The 21,321-nt window shown below is 46.5% G+C and overlaps 1 protein-coding gene across 2 annotated transcripts in view; it reads left to right on the forward strand.

Annotated features, from left to right (window-relative positions):
• The first annotated feature begins 3,781 nt into the window (after positions 1–3,781).
• Positions 3,782–21,321, forward strand: part of LOC140718370 (segment polarity protein dishevelled homolog DVL-1-like) — a 139,664-nt gene continuing 122,124 nt past the window's right edge. For both annotated transcript variants that reach the window (XM_073031998.1, XM_073031999.1), the window contains exon 1: positions 3,782–3,951. In XM_073031998.1, coding sequence (XP_072888099.1) covers positions 3,782–3,951 — 170 coding nt within the window. The remainder of the gene's footprint in view (positions 3,952–21,321) is intronic.

Genomic DNA, 21,321 nt, shown 5'->3' on the forward strand with positions numbered 1-21,321 from the left:
TCATTGGGTATATTTAAATCGGAGGTTGATAGGCTCTTGATTAGTAAGGGTGTCAAAGGTTAGGAAAATGGGGTTGAGAAGGATAGTAAATTGGCCATGGTGGAAGGGCCAATCGGATTCGATGGGCCGAATGGCCTAATTCCACTCCTAAGTTTTATGGTCTTATGATCTTCAATTTGCTCCATTGGTAGCTCTGTCTTTTGCATATTGCTTTTGTCATTCAGCAGGCAAGTAGTCTTCATTTTAGCTTGACATGGTTGGCATCTCTCAGTTTTCACACATGCCCTGTGGTCATTTCAGTACGCATGTCACTCATTCAGGGTTGATCCCCTGGTTTAATGATGATGGTGGGACCCAGGCATAAGATAACTGATTATTCTTATGAACTTTTCCGATGGTCCACAGCAGTTCACGTTCGTATTGTCACGTAACATGACAGCTATGAAACCTTAATATGAAAATGAGATCGTATGTCCAGAAGGACTGTACTTTGATCACTCTGTCAGTGCTGTGATAGACAGAGGAATCTGCTATTCGTGGTTTGTGAGAAATAGGTTCATGTCTCACGCTGGTTTATTTCATCCGGTATGCCTTCACTTAGCCTGTCTAAATCTTCTGAAGCCTCCCTGCATTCTCCTTACAGTCCACCCAGCTTTGTATCTTCAGAAAACTTGTATATAATACATCTGGTTCCATTGTAAAATCAGGTATTGATTATGGACGCTAGAGACAACAATGTTGTTGCACGTGGCACGTGGGTGTAGTTGACCTGTGACTGAGGAATTGACCGGGGATGGGAGGAAGGGGTACAGACAGGTGGGATTGAACAAGATTGGGAGGTGCTGACCTTGTGTGTAGGATTATCCAGGATGGGAGGAATGTTCCAAGGTGGGCAGGGTTACTGAGTGGTGGGAAAAGCTGAACAAGCATAGGTCGGGTTTCTGCGGCAGGAGGAGAAGGCCCAGTGGTTGAAGTTATCCAGGGTCACTGGGAGGCTGGGGTTATCCAGAAGTGGGGGCAACTGTCCTGGGTAGGCAGAACTAATGCAGGTGGCAGGCGGGATTATTCAGTAATAGTGGAATTGAATGCAGTCGACGGAGTTATCCAGGGTCAGAGGCATTGACTCAGTTGGGGGGGGCATGAGTTTCCACAGAGGAGGAGTGGGCAGGGCTGAACCTGTCAGTGGGTTACTGTGGATGAGCGGAGCTGATCCAGTAGGCAGGGTTACCACAGTGGGAGGAGCTGACACAATGGACAGGTTTACCACAATAGGAAGGGCTGTGCTAGTGGGTGGGGTAACCAGTTGGTGGAGTTACTGTAGTAGGAGAAGCTCACCTAGTGGGCGGGGTTACTTCAGTGGGGGAGAGCTAACCCAGCGGGTGGAGTTACTGTGGTTGGAGGAGGTGGCCCAGAGGGTGGAGTTACTGTGGTTGGAGGAGGTGGCCCAGAGGGCGGAGTTACTGTAGTTGGAGGAGGTGGCCCAGAGGGTGGAGTTACTGTGGTTGGAGGAGGTGGCCCAGAGGGCGGAGTTACTGTGGTGGGATGAGTTGAACCAGTGAGCGGGGTTGGTGTGGTGGGAGGAGCTGACTCAGTGGGCAGGGTTACTTCAGTGGGGGGGAGCTGACCCAGTGGGTGGAAGGAGCTGACTCATTGGGCTGTGCTGACCCAGTGGGTGGAGTTACTGTGGTGGAAGGAGCTGACTCATTGGGCTGTGCTGACCCAGTGGGTGGAGTTACTGTGGTGGAAGGAGCTGACTCATTGGGCTGTGCTGACCCAGTAGATGGTTTTACTGCAGTGTGTGGAAATGGATTTGTGCGCGGGGAGGGAGGCTTACTTTGGTGGAAGGAGATGACCATGTAGGCAGACTTACTGAGGTGGGAGGGGCTGACCAAGTAGGTGGGGTTACTGTAATGGGTGGACCTGACCAAGTGGGTGGAGTTACTGCAATGGGAGGCGATGACCACATGGGCAGAGTTACTGAGGTGGGAGCAGCTGACAAAGTGGGTGAAGTTAATGCAGTGGGAGGAGTTCATTCAGTGGGCAGGTTTACTGAGGAGGGAGGAGTGACCAGGTAGGCAGTTACTGAGGTGGGTGGAGCTGGCCCAGTGGGAGGGGTTACTGTGGTGTGTGGAGCTGACCAAGTAGGTGGGGTTACTGTGGTGGGAGGAGCTGGCCCGGTGGGCGGGGTTACTGTGGTGGGAGGAGCTGGCCCAGTGGGAGGGGTTACTGTGGTGGGAGGAGCTGGCCCAGTGGGTGGGGTTAGTGGTGGGTGGAGCTGACCCAGTAGGTGGGGTTACAGTGGTGGGAGGAGTTGGCCCGGTGGGCGGGGTTACTGTGGTGGGAGGAGCTGGCCTGGTGGGCGGGGTTACTGTGGTGGGAGGAGCTGGCCTGGTGGGTGGGGTTACTGTGGTGGGAGGAGCTGGCCTGGTGGGTGGGGTTACTGTGGTGGGAGGAACTGGCCCAGTGGGAGGGGTTACTGTGGTGTGTGGAGCTGACCCAGTAGGTAGGGTTACTGTGGTGGGAGGAGCTGGCCCGGTGGGAGGGGTTACTGTGGTGTGTGGAGCTGACCAAGTAGGTGGGGTTACTGTGGTGGGAGGAGCTGGCCCGGTGGGAGGGGTTACTGTGGTGTGTGGAGCTGACCCAGTAGGTAGGGTTACTGTGGTGGGAGGAGCTGGCCCGGTGGGAGGGGTTACTGTGGTGTGTGGAGCTGACCCAGTAGGTGGGGTTACTGTGGTGGGAGGAGCTGGCCCGGTGGGCGGGGTTACTGTGGTGGGAGGAACTGGCCCAGTGGGAGGGGGTTACTGTAGTGGGAGGAGCTGACCCAGTAGGTGGGGTTACTGTGGTGGGAGGAGCTGGCCTGGTGGGCGGGGTTACTGTGGTGGGAGGAGCTGGCCTGGTGGGAGGGGTTACTGTGGTGTGTGGAGCTGACCCAGTAGGTGGGGTTACTGTGGTGGGAGGAGCTGGCCCGGTGGGCGGGGTTACTGTGGTGGGAGGAGCTGGCCCGGTGGGCGGGGTTACTGTGGTGGGAGGAGCTGACCCAGTAGGTGGGGTTACTGTGGTGGGAGGAGCTGGCCCGGTGGGCGGGGTTACTGTGGTGGGAGGAACTGGCCCAGTGGGAGGGGTTACTGTGGTGGGAGGAGCTGGCCCGGTGGGCGGGGTTACTATGGTGGGAGGAGCTGGTCCAGTGGGCGGGGTTACTGTGGTGGGAGGAGCTGGCCCGGTGGGCGGGGTTACTGTGGTGGGAGGAGCTGGCCCGGTGGGCGGGGTTACTGTGGTGGGAGGAGCTGGCCCGGTGGGCGGGGTTACTGTGGTGGGAGGAGCTGATCCAGTGGGCGGGGTTACTGTGGTGGGAGGAGCTGGCTCGGTGGGCGGGGTTACTGTGGTGGGAGGAGCTGGCCCGGTGGGCGGGGTTACTGTGGTGGGAGGAGCTGGCCCGGTGGGCGGGGTTACTGTGGTGGGAGGAGCTGGCCCGGTGGGCGGGGTTACTGTGGTGGGAGGAGCTGATCCAGTGGGCGGGGTTACTGTGGTGGGAGGAGCTGGTCCAGTGGGCGGGGTTACTGTGGTGGGAGGAGCTGGCCCGGTGGGCGGGGTTACTGTGGTGGGAGGAGCTGGCCCGGTGGGCGGGGCTGACCCGGGCTGGCACGCAGGCGGCGGGATGCTGTCCACCAGGCCGCGCTGTCGAGTTTGACAGGTCTCGTTTCTCCCACATCCATGAGCCGGTAGGACTGAGGGAGTGTGGCCGGGAGTGGGGCTTTGCCACCCGTCGCGGTTCCGATCCCCGATGGCGGAGACCAAGATAATTTACCACATGGACGAAGAGGAGACGCCGTACTTGGTGAAAGTGGCGGTGCCGCCGGATCTGGTCACCCTCGGTCACTTCAAGCAGGTCCTCAATAACAGGCCGACCAGCAGCTTCAAATTCTTCTTCAAGTCCATGGACCTTGACTTCGGGTGAGTTGCGAGCCCGAGCCCGAGCCCCGCAGCGGCCGGCCGGCCGGCCGCTCCCCCGGGGCCCGTCGGTCACTGCTGTCGCCGGGGCTGGGTTAGCGCGGAGGGCCGGCTTCCCTGCAGGGCGAGCGCGGCTGCCGCGGGTTAGAGGCTCGGGCTGGGGGGCGGGGCGGCGTGGGTGGGGGGTCTGAGGCGGGGCGGCTGCGGGTTGTTGCTGGAAAGGGGCTGTGATTTGTTCGTCTGCCCGCTCCTTACGGGCTGAGCGCCGATCGGGGGAGTGGGGGTGGTTGAGCTGACGCTGCCGGCCAGTTAGTTGGGAAAGCACCTTGCCCGCGGTCCCCTATCTTTCCAGAAAACGATCATCCTCCTAAAACATTACCCCTCTCGTTTATTGCTCCCCTGGTTTCGTATTATAGTCGTGATTGCTGATCACTTGTTTACATAACAACCGTGGGGTTTGGAGCTGCGGAGGCTGGTGCCTCCACGGGAGACCATTTCGCCCACTGTTTCGAAAACTCCTGCTTGGACCTCAGCAGGAGAACCGAGAGCTATCTGGACTCTGTACTTTGGGAAGAATGTGCAGGGTTGACCTTTGCAGCCTCATTTAATCAGAGTGATACAGGCGCATATTATGCAAACTAAGATTGTACTAATCTATTATGTTTAGAGATTTTATCATTATCAAAATGAACGGGGGATCTGATACATTGATATATAGGTGAAACCTAGAACTGGGGCACACACATTTAAAAATTATGGCCAGACCTTTCATGAGTGGTTAGAAATACTTGTACATCCAAAGGGTGTTGAAAGTTTGGATTGACCTTCTGAAATGGGTTTCCAGTTGGTAGATGATTGTTTAAAAGGTATAAAAATATGGCTAATAATTGGCTAGGAAGTTCCAAATTTCAGGAAAAGAAAGATACAATTCTAAAGAGATTTGGGAGGGAGAGGTGTGGGAGACATCTTGGTGCACAGATTTTTGAAAGTGAGAGGGGTAGGTAGTAGAAGGTTTTATTAAATAACATACAAAATCTTGGTGCTTTATTAATGTTCAAAAGTCAGCATTACAGTGAATGCAGTTCTGGGTCACTGCATTTTTGGAAGGATCTAAAAGTACAGGCAGAAAAGATTAAGTAGATTGGGCGCCATGTAGTCGTTAGCACAACACTATTACTCAGGGGGTGGGTGTTCTGACGCTGTCTGTAAGGAGTCTGTGCATCCTCTCCGTGGAATGAGTGGGTTTCCTCCCACAGTCCAAAGGTGTACCGGTTGGTAGGTTAATTGGTCATTGATTGTCCAGTGATTAGGTTAGAGTTAATCAGGGTTTCTAGCCGATGCGGCTGAAGGGCCGGAAAGGCCTATTCCGCACTGTATCTCAATAAGGAAATAAATATCCCTGGGAATTCGGGATTTCAATTATGTGGTTAGATTAGAGAAACTTGGAGTGTTGTTATTGGAGCTAAGAAGTTTCAGCATGAATAAAGTAAAAATATTCAAAACCTTCAGGGGTAAATGCAAGGTGAATAATGGTGGAATGACTGAGAAGAAGGCGGCACAGATTTCAAATGTTTGCCAGTGAAACCAATGCTGACCTGACGAAGCACTTTCCCAGTTGGCTGGGACCCATGATCAAGATTTCACTGCCTCAAAGGCGATGGAAGCAGTTTCAATCATGCCTTTTAAACGGGAATTGAATAGAGCCTTTAAGGGGAAAAATATTGGGGAAGGAACCGAGAAGTGGAACTGGATGGATTTGTTTCATAGAGAGCTGGTGAGGGTCCATAAGCCACTGGCCTGTGCTTCTTTAATGATTTTTTATGCCCGAGGTTAGATCACAGCTGGGCTATAATCGTGTGGATAGTCAGAGACTTTTTCCCAGGGCTGAAATGGCTAACACGAGAGGGCACAGTTTTAAGGTGCTTGGAAGTAGGTACAGGGGGGATCTCGTGGGTAAGTTTTTTACGCAGAAAGTGGTGAGTGCGTGGAATGGGCTGCCATCACGGTGGTGGAGGCAGATACAGTAGGGTCTTTTAAGAGACTCCTGGATAAGTACATGGAGCTTAGGAAAATAGAAGGCTGTGGGTAACCCTAGGTAAATTCTAACTAAGTACTGTACGTGTTGGGCCGAAGGGCCTGTATTGTGCTGTAGGTTTTCCATGTTTCTATAATCTATTAATGGAGGGGTGAAATTCCATACATAGCCCCATTGTTTTGTCTTGTTTACTCTTGGTATCTAATATTTTCCCTTGTGATTGTTATCTTTTGTGACAAAATACTCCACGTTACAACACTTGGTGTGAAAGAAATTTCCTTGCTGGTAACTTTTGAAGTAACGTCTGCAAGTCCAGGGAGTGCATCTTAGCACAAATGTCAAGAGCACCGTTAAGTGTGCTTTTGGTCTTTTTTGCTTAAGGAATCCCAGTATCTCAAATCTCCTCTTATCATCATTTCTGGCATAATCTGGTTACCTTAAAGGAGGAGGAAAGTCAGCTGACTACCTGCAGAGCTTTGGAGTGAGCACTGAAATGGTATCCCTGTGGTAAAGTCGGAAACATTACGCCAGTTCGTGCACAGCAAGATTCCATAGTTTGACAAACGCCGCATAATTTATCTCTACTGATTTTAATTCAGGAGTAGAAATTGGTCAAAGTCCATGAAGTGGGACTAAAATTCACACCAGCTGATTTGGGAGAATGTTGTATACTAAATTATACCTTACAGTGTGTGTGGATCGGAATTTCAATGTCCTTCATATTATGAGACACCAAAACTGTACGTTATTCTAATAGTGTCCTGGGCAGCATATTATATAAAATTATTACTGCGTCTTTACAGAGAGTCCCACTTTTCAAGCCCATTGTGCACACAGCATACTCAATTTTCAGTGTTTGACTTGAACTGCAGTTTGCTATTTCTCCCTCAACCCTCAGGGCTTTTTCTTTTACTTAACTGTAGTTTTCTTCCCAGAAGTGTAACTTTGCTGCCTTTAATTTGGATTATTGTACATTTCTAACTGCTTGTTGATTGTTCATTGTCAAAGTAGGCGAGGTGATTTTAATTTTGAGAGGTCTACGCACATGCAAAATCGTCTAGAAACTTCTCCCCTGTAGATTTCGGGGCATTCTTTCAACATGGGTGTCCTTGTGGATGAGCAGGAGCAGAACCAGTGGCAACACCTTTTTTATATTTAAAATTAGTTTGACTCTTATAACAATGTTATGCAGTAAAATATTCTTGTGCATGACTAATTTATATGTGAAAATGTACATTTTACAGACTGAGTGAAAATATCAATGTGAGGGTTCTTCTGTGTATGGACTAAAACTTCCTTTTAAACTGGCTCCCATGAATGAAACTACTGAAGTGCATTCTGTATATTGCTCTGGTGTCCCAATGGCATGATAATGGGCAACATTTTTCTTCACTTTATTGAATCTATGTGCAGGCTGCATATTGCCTCTGATATTTACTGTACTGTTTTCTGCCATTAGAAACAATTTATCCTTTTTTAAAGCAATTTGCAAGGAGCATGCTATGCTTGAGAAGTGTACTTCCATTCTGAAAGTTTGCAGTCAAGTACAGAGCAGATTGGGCAGAATTACTTCCCTTGGGGGAAATAGTGAACCAGATGATTTTTACAACAACTCTGTAACTTATTTGTCACTTACTGAGTCTATCTTTTAAATCCAAATCTTGACTACTTTGATTTAAATTTCCCCAAGTGCCACAGTACAATTCAATCTTGTGTTTCCAGATTGATGGTCAACTGTCTGGATAATATTGTTGAGTTATTGTACTATACTTCTACCAAGCCATTTTGTGGTATGCTTCTCTGGGGGAAAAAATAAATGTGACTTTTCCTACTATAAGAAAAGCAATCCTAGTTTCACTTGCCTGTTGATGTAACTGATGTACTTTGTATCTGGTGCATTTTAGCACTTCTTTCTGTGCCACGTAAAGGTCTCGCCATGTTGCCTTGAGGCTGGAAATTGGAATTGACCATGCTGCTCAAATGGGAAGTCTATGTGCACACCGCATTTTCTGCCTGTTCATTTCTGTTATTTATTTCATAGACTACAAAAAAATTATCCTTTTAACATTCTTTAAGTGACACAGCATATCCAGGAAATTGATCTCTGTGGCAAAGGTTCAAAAACTGGGGGCATGAGGTAAAAGTGAGTCAATAACTATCAAAGTTAGAATACATTTCATCTGAACTATAATGGAGTTGAATTTAAGAGGGCAGATTTCCCACTGGTCCATGATTATTACTACTTGTTTCTCCTTGGACCATGGTTTTTCTTCTAGCATGTCTAAGTGTAGTATTTTGCAAAGGTGATCCACAGCAATGCTGGAATCTATCGCGTAGGAAATGATAATAGGGCTTATCCGGGTGGCGGGTGGAGATATGTCTCTGCAAAGGAGGTGTAAGGTGCTCTGCTAGCCTGCAGGTCACCCTTGGGCAAGGCAAAGCACCTGCTTACCCCCCCCCCCCCCCAACCCAGATCATGGTCGTGTGAAGCCATGGGAGCAGGTGTTGGTCGTATGAGCAGCTGGTGCATATCACAGTCCTGTTCTGCGACCACTGATGCCAGGCAGATGATCTCTGGAGTATTGACAATGGCTGGGATCACCCGTCTTGGAAAGACACTGCCCAAAAGAAGGCAATGGCAAACCACTTCTGTAGAAAAAGATTGCCGAGCACAATCATGGTCATGGAGGCTGTGATCACCCATGTCATACAACACAGCACATGATGATGATGATGATGAATAGGACTTTTAGACATAAAATGGTAGAATTGGTATGGATGCCTGAGAGGGGTGTTGTTTGTTTCAAATCTACTAGAGTTGTTTCTTTGAGGCTGCAATTGGCAGCGTTGATAATGAGGAACAGGTGGATGTGGCATTTTGGATTTTGAGACAGCTTTTAACAAGGTGCATCCTAAAGTTATTTCAAAATAAAAGTACGTGAGATTGGCTGTAATGTGGTGGCATGGACTGAAGATTCATGCAAGCACATTATGCGTAATCTCATAGTAAGCAGAAAGTTGTAAAAGAATGACTGGAAGAATTTTAGGTTGGGAAACTGTATAACCTTGCTTGCAGGAAGGCAAGACTGGCTGTCTGGCCTCCCAACATTTACAGGTACAGTATATGGGATCAGTAATGGAATAAATGTGAGATAGGTGTTTGATGGTTGGCACAAATCCAATGAGTCAAATGGCCTGTTTCTCTATTATATCATTCTGACTCACAGTGTAATGGGATAGTGCAGTGCATAGACTATCTAGGCTATTGGATACAATAACTGAGTGGCTTTAACTTGTAGTGAGGTGCACAGGCTATCACTCCAATTGAATTCACAATCACTTGTCACATAGATGCACACATACAGCCACACACTCTCACAAAACCTCTTAAATAAAATAAAAATCTTGCATTTTCTTGTTACTAGCATCTTTTCTCCTGATTTACAGAATGGCTTGGACAGGGAAGATGTGATAAAGACACAAGCACGTTAGTAAAATGTAAACTAGGTCATAAATATGAGACAATCTCTAATTAATGTAATTGGGGAATTTCGTAGAAATGTCTTCACCAGAAGAGTTGCCACTATGTGCAGTAGTTACAACAAGACTTGCATTTAGATAACACCTTTCAAGGCCACAGGAACTTTGCAGCCAATTTTGTTGTTTGTTGTCCTTTTCCGTGCCTTGTGGCACATCGGGCGGTAGCCTGGCCATTTCTTTAGCATTTTTGTCTGTTTTATACGAGGCTGAGTTGCTAGCTCAATGCTCAACCCAGCACGGATGGAAAGCGTCCAAGGAACCGGCCGGATTCAAACCTGGGACCACTCTGGTGAGGATGCCACTGGATTGCTAATGCAGCTAATGTAATACTCAAAAAATGTAGTTGGTGTGTTTGCCAACTTACAGATGGCCATTTCTCACAAACAGCAAGAGTAGTAATGACCAGATAATATTTTGTTTCATTTATATTTAGTTGAGGAAGAACTACAAGACAGATCACTGGGACTAAAACTACAGCCTCTTGAATTAGAGCCCTTACAAATAGGTGTATTAAAGAGAAGCTAGATAAGCAAATTAGGAAAGAGGGAAGAAAGAAATGGATATACTTTTCAGATTAGGAGAAAGAAGAGACATGAATTGAGCCTAGAAACTCAAATTCACTTGATCTTCTGATATCCTTTTCCTTAATAGACCAACATCCATTCTCAAGCATTGAAGCACTGTTTAAATTTATCAACAGCATCTGTCTTTACTGCTTGTTGGCTCTCAAATTGTAGGCAGTGGTGCACTTCTTCTAGGTTTCACTGTCAGCCTTAGTCTGAGTGCAATTTAAAGTCCTGCTGCCGCTAGACACTGGGAGACTGAAACCAGTTATAATTCCTTCCTATCTCTGTAAATCCCCTTCACTTGTATAAACCCTTGAGTTAGCAAACTCTTCGTTTCCGTTTTAAGTCATCCCAAATATAATTCCCAGCATTTGTGGTGGTGCTGACTTTTGCCAAATTTATGAATCTGGAGTTCTCTTTAACCTTTCCTGACCTTGTACCTTTTAAAGAACCCCTTTCAAATCTGAGTACATTAGAAGCTCAGTAAAGTTTTAAAATTTAATAACCTGGTCTCAAATATCTATTTGAAAAAGTCTGTTTGGTGTCAGTGATGTACTGGGCAGTTTTGACAACCTGTTGTAGTGCCTTCCCGTCCACCACAGTGCAGTTTCCGTACCAAATAGTGACGCAGCTTGTTACGATGCCCTGAGTATGGTTGTGCAAAGTCCAGCTCCCTCAGAAAGTGGAGGCATTAGGGAGTTTTCCTGACTCTGTAGGATGTGTTCAGGGATCAGAAGAGGTTATTTGAGATGTGCTCTCCCATGAATTTGAAACTACTTGCAGTTTCCACTGCTGTGCTGCCCATGTAAAGGAGGATGTGAGCAGTGAGAGTTCTCCTGAAGTCGATATCCATCTCCTTTGTCTTGTTAACATTAAGGAAGAGGTTATTTGCCAGGCACTAGGCCTTGAGCTCTTCCATCTCCACCCTGTAGGCTGTCTCATTATCGTCGGTGATGAACCCCACCACTGTCGTGTCATCAGTGAACTTGACAATTAACTTGGCAACGAACTTAATAATACATAAACTGAATTTGCAGCACTCAGGGAGGCATGTGTAACAATGAATTACATATGATACGGAAGGATAACAATCTGGAGCATAATGTGATGCTGTTTCCATTGGGACTGCATGGGAACTTTAATTTAGAACATTATCCAAAAGGCAGTGCCACATATCACACTGCTTGCAATACTCACTGTTTTGATTAAACAGCTATTTTCAAGCGAGAAGCTAGTTGGTGAGTATTGGTATTCTTATGGCTATTAAGAGATCACATCTGTAGGTAATACCATAATTTTGTTGGAAAACTGTTTTGGTTCTCTATTGTCGTCTTTTTAATACTTGTTGACTGTGTGGCCCGAGTATCTTTGTTGTGTGTATGTTGTCTTGAGAATAATTCTCTAGCCTGTGGCATCTGATTTATTAATAATGTTGGTAAATCGCTGCATGAAGGAATGTTAACCTCATTGAAACAGTGCCTGTCCACTGTATTTTCAATAACACTTTGGCTAATTATTGGAGAGTAATACAGAAGATTGTACTGAGTTTTGTAGTTTTTCTCTGGCACTTGTTCTAATGGCACAGTCAGGCAATGAGGGCATCGGTGGACTTGCTGGTTCAGCTGTACTGATGACACTAGAGTCTGCAGATGCTATAATCTGAAACAGCACACAGCACAGGAGGAATTCAGCAGGTCAGGCAGCATCTGCGGTGAAAATGAACAATGCTTCAGGTCGTGCTGAAGGGTCTCGGCCCAAAATATCGACTGTGCTCTTTTTCATAAATGCTGCCTGGTCTGCTGAGTTCCATCAGTGTTGTGTATGTGTCGCTTGGATTTCTCTTGTTATGTTTCAGGTCGACACCCTTCATTTGGACTGAAAGAAGGAAGGAAGGTAGCTAGTATATTTAAAACAAAAAGTAGCGGGAAGGGATGGAGCAAGAGGGGTGAATGAAGGGAAGGGGAGAGAGGGAATGGTGTCAGAAGCTGAGAGATGATAGTGGGAGTGATAAAGGACTGGTAGAAGAAGAATCCTCTGATCCTTTTCTCTTTTCTCTCTCCCCTGATCTACAAGGCCTCATCACCCTATCTTCTTTCCAGACTCCAACCCCGATATCTGCCCATCACCCACACCCTCTTCCCAGGGTGTTCCTGTCCCCTTCTCCCTCGTGTTATTCTATGCTCTACCTTCCTCTCCTCTCAGCTTCTACCAGTTCCAGTCATTTATCACTTCCCAAACTGAAGGAGTTTAGTGAATTTTAGAGCTCGGTGACTTGGCAGCTGATATCACAGTCACTCATATCAGTGTAGTTGAAATCTGTAGTGGTCATGAGGTCAGAACAAGAATGCAGTTATCTTAATAGGTATAGAGTTTGAATGCAATAAAATTAGAAAGCGGTAAACTGATGGGATTCAAAAGTGAGAATATAAAGACTGAGTTATTACTTACTCGGAGACAGTATGATACGAGCATGGAAGCAATGAAAGACTGGGATCTGAAACAACTAAGGATGTGGTCTATGGGAGTTTGGATAATCTCCAGTTTGACATAAAGTAGAATGGATAAAGCTAGCTTGGAGGATGTTTAGATAGTTAAACAAGGTAGTCAATGTAGGTGTTTTAAAATTGGCATGATTGGGAGTTACTGTAGATGAGTTGAGGCAATGGCATAATGGGATGATACTGCAGAGGTGGAAATAATTAATAGGGTGAGTCGATGGACTGTGGCTCACTTTGCTGTGTTACGTATCCCGTAACTGGATCACTTACCAGCAAAGATAGAGAGGTCCGCTGAAGTCTGATGGTACCATTTTTAAACGTTTTTATTTATAAAGGGGCACAAAAGTAAGGTTAATACAAACATTCAGATAACATACGTCGTCAGTACTCAATCTAAAGCGCAGGTATAGTAATAATCAATCAGAAATAAGCTCTATCGTTGTCTAGGGGATAATATATTGTCCATTTGGAAATATAAAAGTCATTCAAAAGTCTGCAGGCTTCAGCCTCTTGGGAACCGCTGGGTTTCCCGTGTTGGAGAGAGAGAGAGAGATTGGTGAGAAAAGGAACACTTGCCCGGGTCCACGAAGCAAAGCCGTGGAATCAGGGGAGCAGGCTTCCCTGTTGTTAGTTAAAAGCGGTTTTCCATGATTCCAGCCACAGACTCCCGATTCGGAATCTAACACACATGGCTTCCTTCAAAATGGCTTCCCGCTACGACGGGATCGCTATCGTGTCTCCTTGGTGCGTCTGAAGGGGTCGTCCCCCCCCCCCCCAGACCCTCCTTTATACTTCCTCACGAGATCGCAGGTGTCAATCAGGTTGCAGGTGTCAATCTCTCTCTCAACCAGCCCACTTTGCCCGAGGGCTTTACACGTGGTCTTCATGAGACAATAGTCAAGGTCGCCTTATTCTGCATCCCGGTGGAACGCGGGATTCAGCACGTCTCTGTCTTCTCTTGGGTCATTGACCCCCCCTTCACTAGGGCTCTTGCGATTCTCACAAAGGAGGGAGCTGGTATCATAACACCTCCCCTCTTAAACGTTTTTTACCAGCGGTTAAAAACAGTGGTACAGAGTCTTACAGGATTTTTGAATCTACCACAATACACAAGCTTTTCTTTTCACAGAGTACTACTATTATACATTCAAGTCAGTATCTAAACAGTTAACGATTACAGTGTCCCTTTCTTTAATATCTTAACATCGCGTACCGTACTAAAATCTTGTAGCATCAGACTTCAATTCAATAACCACCTATTTATTTAATTTTTTTCTTCAGCAACAAAACTAAGGAGGTGTGATCTTAGCTTAGGTGCATCTACAAAAGTTTATGTGAATACTAATCGTTTCGGTCATTTCACTTCACCGGCAGGTCTCCAAAGGGGCTGTCTTTATTATTCACAGGCTTTGGCGCAAACCCGTACAGCCTGCTTTGCTGTTTAAAAATGGCATCCCCATTAACCGTCGCCTCTTTTTCGGTGAGTCCCCCCGTGGGGAACTTGAGTAATTTGGCGTGGTGAACTCCCGCCCGTCTCGTTCATCGGGGTCATTGTATCAACACCCCTTAGACCACTTCCACCCAATTCTTTAATTTTTCCCAGGTGGCTAACCCTTTTGTCAAGACCACGCAGGCTGATGGGTTTCAGTTCGAACCTTTCCCTCAGGCCGCATTTAAATGTCGGCTTTTTCCCAGTGCTCTCTTGAATAACAACAGCGTGTGGGGCACCTTTACATTCCAAATCAACCTGTAATCGATGCGCAGGCACCGCATTACCAAGCCCTCGTTTCTGTAGCTTGGTTGCTTCTTCTGACACCAATCTAAACTATAAATTTTCTTCATTCGATTTGGGAACTACAAACTTCCCGTTCCCTTCAATAATAATGTTTATCCCCCCATGGTCGAGTTCCACTTTAAGGTTCACCACCCCTTCGTGTACCAACACCTGGGAACCCTCCCTTCCCCCAATTACCAGGTTAACCCTGTCTTCTCTGAGCCCAGTCCATCTGACCCACAGGGACTGCATTCCTTTTCAACTAAATCAAATACCTCAGACGTTTTCTGAGCTCCATTACTAGGTTCAGTACCACGTGCATCCACATCTTGGACACACTCAAACGGGACATCTGCCTCTTCCAGTCTTTCAATACCCGTGCCCTTTTCAAATTCTAAGTTCCCCTGATCCTCCCAGTCTCTCTCTGGGCAACTCCCTTCTGGAGTAAACTCAACCCCGCGGGCTGAAATAACCTCGTCTGCCAATCCAGCAGACCTCTCCAAGGTAATGGCATCCTTTTCATCTAGGACTGCCTTCATCTCATTATCGGGTACACCTTGACAACTCTCAACTTCTTCAAACAGGGCTGCCACCCCCGACAGATCATCCATGTCCAACTCTGGACCTTTTAACAGCTTTTTCCGTTTCTCATCTTTATTTCCTACCTCTAGGACCTTTCTCTTCGCTAAGGGAAGATCTAGCTCCTCTCCCTTAACCCCTTTCACTTTACTACTCTTCGGTTTACCACCCTCAGAACCCTCGTGGTACAGGGTCGGTAGGACCGTCTCGGCCAAATCAATACTGGCCAGATTTAAACTGCTCACTTTCTCAGCTGCCTTTCTTGACAGGCTGCGAATGCTCGCGCCTGTGGTACAGACTGGAGGTGCGAGGGGCGGGGCTGCAATCCTCACAGGCTGTTTGAGCCGTGTCACCCTCTTGTCCAAACCTGCCCCCCCGGCTAAATCATTTCCGAGGAGGACGTCCGTGTCAGTTCTCGGGAATTCTGATGGCACCCCTATTTCAACTGGTCCAGATACCAGCTCACAATCCATAATTACCTGATGTAGGGGCACCATTTCTATTCTTGTACCTATCCCCTTCACGGCGACCATTCCCCTTCTCCGACCAAAATCTAGTATCTCACGGCAGATCAATGACAGCTCCGCCCCGGTGTCTCGCCAGATTCGGATGGGAATGGGTGGGTCTCCCCCCTTCACGGACACGGTTCCGGGTGACAGCCAAGTTTCTGACCCTTCTCGTACTCTGTCTACCCGGGGCTCTCTCGTCGATTTACTGATTACCACGGCACACCCAATAGGGACCGCTGCTTTCCCTTTTTCTGGCTCCTTTCTCGGAGCAAAGCACCTAAAGGCAATATGTCCTCCCTTCCCACAATTAAAACAGGTCAAGCCCGGAAATCTCGGGCTGCCTGGCCTTTCCCCCTCAACCTTACCACTAGCTCCCGGCGGGACCTCTGCCTCAGCTGGCGGACTTTCCCTACCGTTCCGACGGTCTCTCGGGTAACCTTTTGGCGAGGAAAACTTTATCCCGTGGGTTAGGGCACATTCATCTGCGAACCTAGCAATTTCTGAGATGGACTTATTCGCCTTCTCATTCAAATACATCTGGATCTCCTCCGGAACACACCCTTTTAATTCCTCAATCAGAAATAACTCCCTGATACGCCCATAATCCTTGTCCACCTGTTCCGCGGTGCACCAACGGTCCAAGAGCACACCCTTTTCATAGGCTAGCTCGGTATACGTTTGATTCCACCCTTTCCGTAAATTTCTGAACCTTTGTCGATAAGCTTCAGGTACTAGCTCGTAACTCCGGAGAATGGCCTCCTTTACTTTGGCATAATTCTCCGCTTCCCCTTCCTCGACGGCCAATGCCGCATATGCTTGTTGTGCCTTCCCTTTTAACACACTTTGTAACAACGCCACCCACTGCTCTTTGGGCCACTTTTGATTTACTGCCACCTTTTCAAAAAGCAAGAAATAACTATCAACATCCGACTCTTTGAATGGAGGTACTACCCTCAACTCCCGACTAACATTAAACCTCTCGTCTCGATCTAACCCTAGATCTCTTCGCTCTTTCTTTAACTTCTCCATCTCCAAGTCATGTTCCCTCTGTTCTCGTTTCTCCTCATACTCTCTTTGCTTTTCAGCTCATTCCCTCTCGTTCTCGGCTCGTTCTTTATCTTTCTCGGCTACTTCTAGCTCTTTTAGCTGAATTTCATGCTGTCTTTGCTTTTCAGCTTGGTCCTGCTCTTTTTTCATCTCTAACCCCTTTAGTTGGAGCTCCTGGTCCCGTTCTCTCTCTCTCTCAGCCGCTTCCAGCTGCTTTATTTTAAATTCATGTTCCAACCTTAATTTCTCCAACTCTAGCTGATCCATCCCACTAACTGGTTCTTTTTCAGGGATATTTTCCAATACCTCAGCTTCGAACACCTCCTTCCCAATGTAATACTGAGTTATGGCCCCTCGCACCTCCCGCTTTTTCATGGACGACCTCACTTCTGTGAGGTCCAATCCCTTCGCCAAATTTAACAAGTCTGATTTGGTGGCCGCCTCTAGCGCCTCCACAGTCGGGTTTTTCATAAATTCATCCACGTCCATCTTTGCTGGTTTCCCGTCTGGCTACCTGCGTACCAGATCCAAATTTCTTTTGACTTACAAACCCAATTGACTGCCCTCCCAATTTTGGTTTCAAATCCCGGACGAGCCCCCACGTTGTTACGTATCCCGTAACTGGATCACTTACCAGCATAGATAGAGAGGTCCGCTGAAGTCTGATGGTACCATTTTTAAACGTTTTTATTTATAAAGGGGCACAAAAGTAAGGTTAATACAAACATTCAGATAACATACATCGTCAATACTCAATCTAAAGCACAGGTATAGTAATAATCATTCAGAAATAAGCTCTTTCGTTGTCTAGGGGATAATGTCCATTTGGAAATATAAAAGTCATTCAAAAGTCTGCAGGCTTCAGCCTCTTGGGAACCGCTGGGTTTCCCGTGTTGGAGAGAGAGAGAGAGATTGGTGAGAAAAGGAACTCTTGCCCGGGTCCTTACGAAGCAAAGCCGTGGAATCAGGGGAGCCGGCTTTCCTGTTGTTAGTTAAAAGCGGTTTTCTGTGATTCCAGCCACAGACTCCCAATTCGGAATCTAACGCACGTGGCTTCCTTCAAAATGGCTTCCCGCTACGACGGGATCACTATCGTGTCTCCTTGGTGCGTCTGAAGGGGTCGTCCCCCCCCAGACCCTCCTTTATACTTCCTCACGGGATCGCAGGTGTCAATCAGGTTGCAGGTGTCAACCTCTCTCTCAACCAGCCCACTTTGCCCGAGGGCTTTACACGTGGTCTTCATGAGACAATAGTCAAGGTCGCCTTATTCTGCATTCCGGTGGAACGCGGGATTCAGCACGTCTCTGTCTTCTCTTGGGTCATTGACCCCCCCTTCACTAGGGCTCTTGCGATTCTCACAAAGGAGGGGGCTGGTATCATAACAGCTGTCAAATATGATGCAAGTTGTAAACATTCTGGATTAGTCTCAGGCAGTTGCTATGGAGAGGACGGAGTTGATGGTATGATAATAAACAATGTACGACAGGCTGAAGAGTTTAGCTTTAATTTTCCCACTGTGTATTGGAAGGCATTCCTGGCCATCGAATACTAGATGACAACGCAGAGGCGATAGAAAGGTCAAAAGGCGGTGATGTGGTAGGGCTGGCTGTCATTGATGTTTAGGCAAATACAGTGGATTCCGGTTAATTGGGGCACATTGGGACAATTAAGCGGCTGCCCCAATTAGCTGAAGTTTCATGGAAATAGTTGGAAAGGTATAAAAAAGACAAACTGCCATTTAACTGTGTAACAAATTGTGTATTTAAATGAAATACAGAACAAATGAGAACACTATCAATGCTACTGCAGTACTATAAAACTGTGTTATTAGCTCCTAATAGTTTTCGATGGAGGAATTCATAAATGCCATGTATGCTGCATATCCTTTTGATTTACTGTAAATGAGCAAAATCAGTCCAGACACCTAGTGTAGATAATGGACTGCCTTCATACAATGCTATTGACGATTGCATCTTCCAAATCTTCATTCTCATTGTAACATTCAAGATGATTGTCAATACCTTCAAATTCTCTGTGGTTCCTAACTTGTTGAAGTGCTGAAGTTGTTTCATTTTCACTAGTGCCACTTCTGGTATCTCCAAGACTGAATGCTTGAAACCGCCATGAGCAAAACAGTTCTGAATTGTCTTACTACCTATTTCTCACCAATGTTCAGTGATAAAGATCACTGCTTTGTCATGGAATGATAATGGAGGGTTATGGGCTGAATGCAGGCCAGTGGGACTAGGTGAGTATAAGCGTTGGCACGGACTAGAAGGGCCGAGATGGCCTGTTTCCGTGATGTAATGGTTATATGGTCATATGGTTTTTGAACACAAGCATACTCAACTGATGCTATTTAAAACTGTTCACTCTAAGTATGGTGTAGTGTCTAATGGCCACACAAGTGCACATGTCTGATGCTAGTTAGAAACTGTTCAGCAACAGTTTCCTGCCCCAATTAAGTGGCCTGGAGTCCCAAATAAATGAAGGGAATCCTGGCTATTTTCTCAGTTTGGTTTAGTTCTTTAAGAGTTGTCCCAAATAAGCAGCTGCCCCAATTAACCAATAGCTCAACTTACCAGAGTCCACTGTATTAATGGTTTTAGTGCAGTGTCTTAACGGCATACAACCCTGTACTGACAACAGATTCTTTGATTTTTTTCTATTGTTTAAAACTGAAGGAGTGAGAGCAGTAAGTGAAGGTGAAGGGGGCACAAATTCTTTCACAATGAAGCTGTGTTCTATTTGTTTGAGATTCAGTTCCTGCAGTTAAAATTCTGGAACTAGCTTCCTGTGAATGAAAATCTAATTAGTGGATCCTGCTGTGAAGGACTGTATGCTGGTGCAGAGGAGGTGGAGTGGTTAGTGAGCTATTTCATCATTTTGGTGAAATATTTCACTGAAAATGAAGGTTCTACAGAAGTGCAAAGAGATGGTTCTGAGAGAATAAGAGGACAGCCTTGACATTTTAAATTAATGTGTGCATAATAATAAGGCAAATTCATAAAAAGCTGTGTTGTAATAAGATGGAGAAATGCTTTTTAGAGAAAGACTGTGGGTAGGGATCTGAGTACTTCAGCCACAGAATCACTGACAGATTTAATGTAAACGGGTAGGTCTTGATAGGAAAATATGGTAATAAAGAAGAATTTATCTTTAATTTTGGTATTTTACTCTACCCACTCACTCTGATTTTTGCCATGTGGCTTGAGATAGGATGCTGAGGTGTGGCCCTGATGAGTGAGATTTAGGATTGAGTCTGTGCATTTGCTGTGCTGTCTGGCACTTGACCCAAATGGTAATTCTTTGTGCATCAGACCAGATTCATCTGGTAATTCAGTTAGTTGGGGTGTGGCATGCTGAAAGGATCTCGTATTTCCATGCTATTTATGAGGAGGCCGAGTCTGATGAGACCAGCATGTTAGCATAGTGCTTAGCTTCATGCTGTACAGTGCCGGCGATCGTGATCGGGGTTCAGTGCCTGCTGCTGCGTACAAGGCACTGGTACATTCTCGCTGTGTCCCTGCAGTTTCCTTCCGATGTTCCACTTTCCTCCCACATTCCAAATACAAATGGGTTTGGGTTAGTAAGTTGTGGGAATGCTATGTTGGTGCCAGAAGCATGTCACATTTGTAGGCTGCCTAGCCCACCTCGAACTGTGCTAGTTATTGATGTAGGTGACATATTTCACTCCATGTTTCTATGTACCGTGGCTGTGACAAATAAAGCTCATTTTTTCGTTTACACCTGTGCTGGCTTTTGGCACAGGCCAATCAGTTGTATTTCTCTAGTTATTTCCCTTGTTTCTATTTTCCCTCTCACACGTCCATTCTCCTGAAACTAGAGATAATTTACAGTGATCAGTTCACCTGTCAACTTGAACATCTTTAGCTTGTGGGAGGACTCTGGAGTACCCAGCTAAAGCCAAGTGTCAAAACTCTACACAGGCAGCACTAATATCAGGATCAAACAAGCATCACTAAAGCTGACCGAACTACCTTTTATAATTAACCCCTTTGATTCTGAGGTAACCTTTTACCTCAATTCCAGCTCCAGATTCTGAATGTTGACCTTTCTTATACCTTTTGCATTAATTTCGGAGTCACAGTTTATCCTTCACCAACATATCACACCTTTTCATGCTATAAAAGCACACATAGTATTTCTTCTTGCAGAGTAATACCACTTTTTCCACTGACCATTCTTGCCTAATGGTGCTCAGAAACACCTTGTAAAGCGTCCAGCAAATAACGATTCAATCACAGGGAGACAGCTGAAAAGCTATTCCTCCAAGACACTGGGACGCAATAGAATCTTTCATTGAAATAAAAAGGCATCCTAAGGCACCTTGTAGCTAAAGTTATCAAAGAAAATCTGATTCCAGGTTATGGTGATAAAGCTCAAATGATCAAAAGCTTACTTAAAAAGCAATAGAGCACCTAGAGTGCTGGTGCAGTGACAACAACTTGATGCTAATGTCACCAAAACCAAGGAGATGATCGTCGATTTCAGACGGTCTCAGCCTGAGCACACACCCCTCAGCATCAGCGGCTCCACAGTGGAGAGAGTGGAAAACATCAAGTTCCTTGGGGTGCAGATCGCGGACAATCTCACCTGGTCCAGGAACACCACTGGGATTGTGAAACGAGCCCAGCAGAGATTGCACTTTCTGAGGAAGCTTAAACAAGCATCATTCCCCACTAACATCTTAACTACATTCTACAGAGGCGTGGTTGAGAGTGTGCTGACCTTTTGCATCACAACCTGGTACTCCAGCTGCAGTGCTGTGGACAAAAAAGCCTTGCAGAGGGTGGTTAGGGGA

This window comes from Hemitrygon akajei, chromosome 29 (genome assembly GCF_048418815.1).
Source record: "Hemitrygon akajei chromosome 29, sHemAka1.3, whole genome shotgun sequence".
NCBI classification, from domain to species: Eukaryota; Metazoa; Chordata; class Chondrichthyes; order Myliobatiformes; family Dasyatidae; genus Hemitrygon; species Hemitrygon akajei.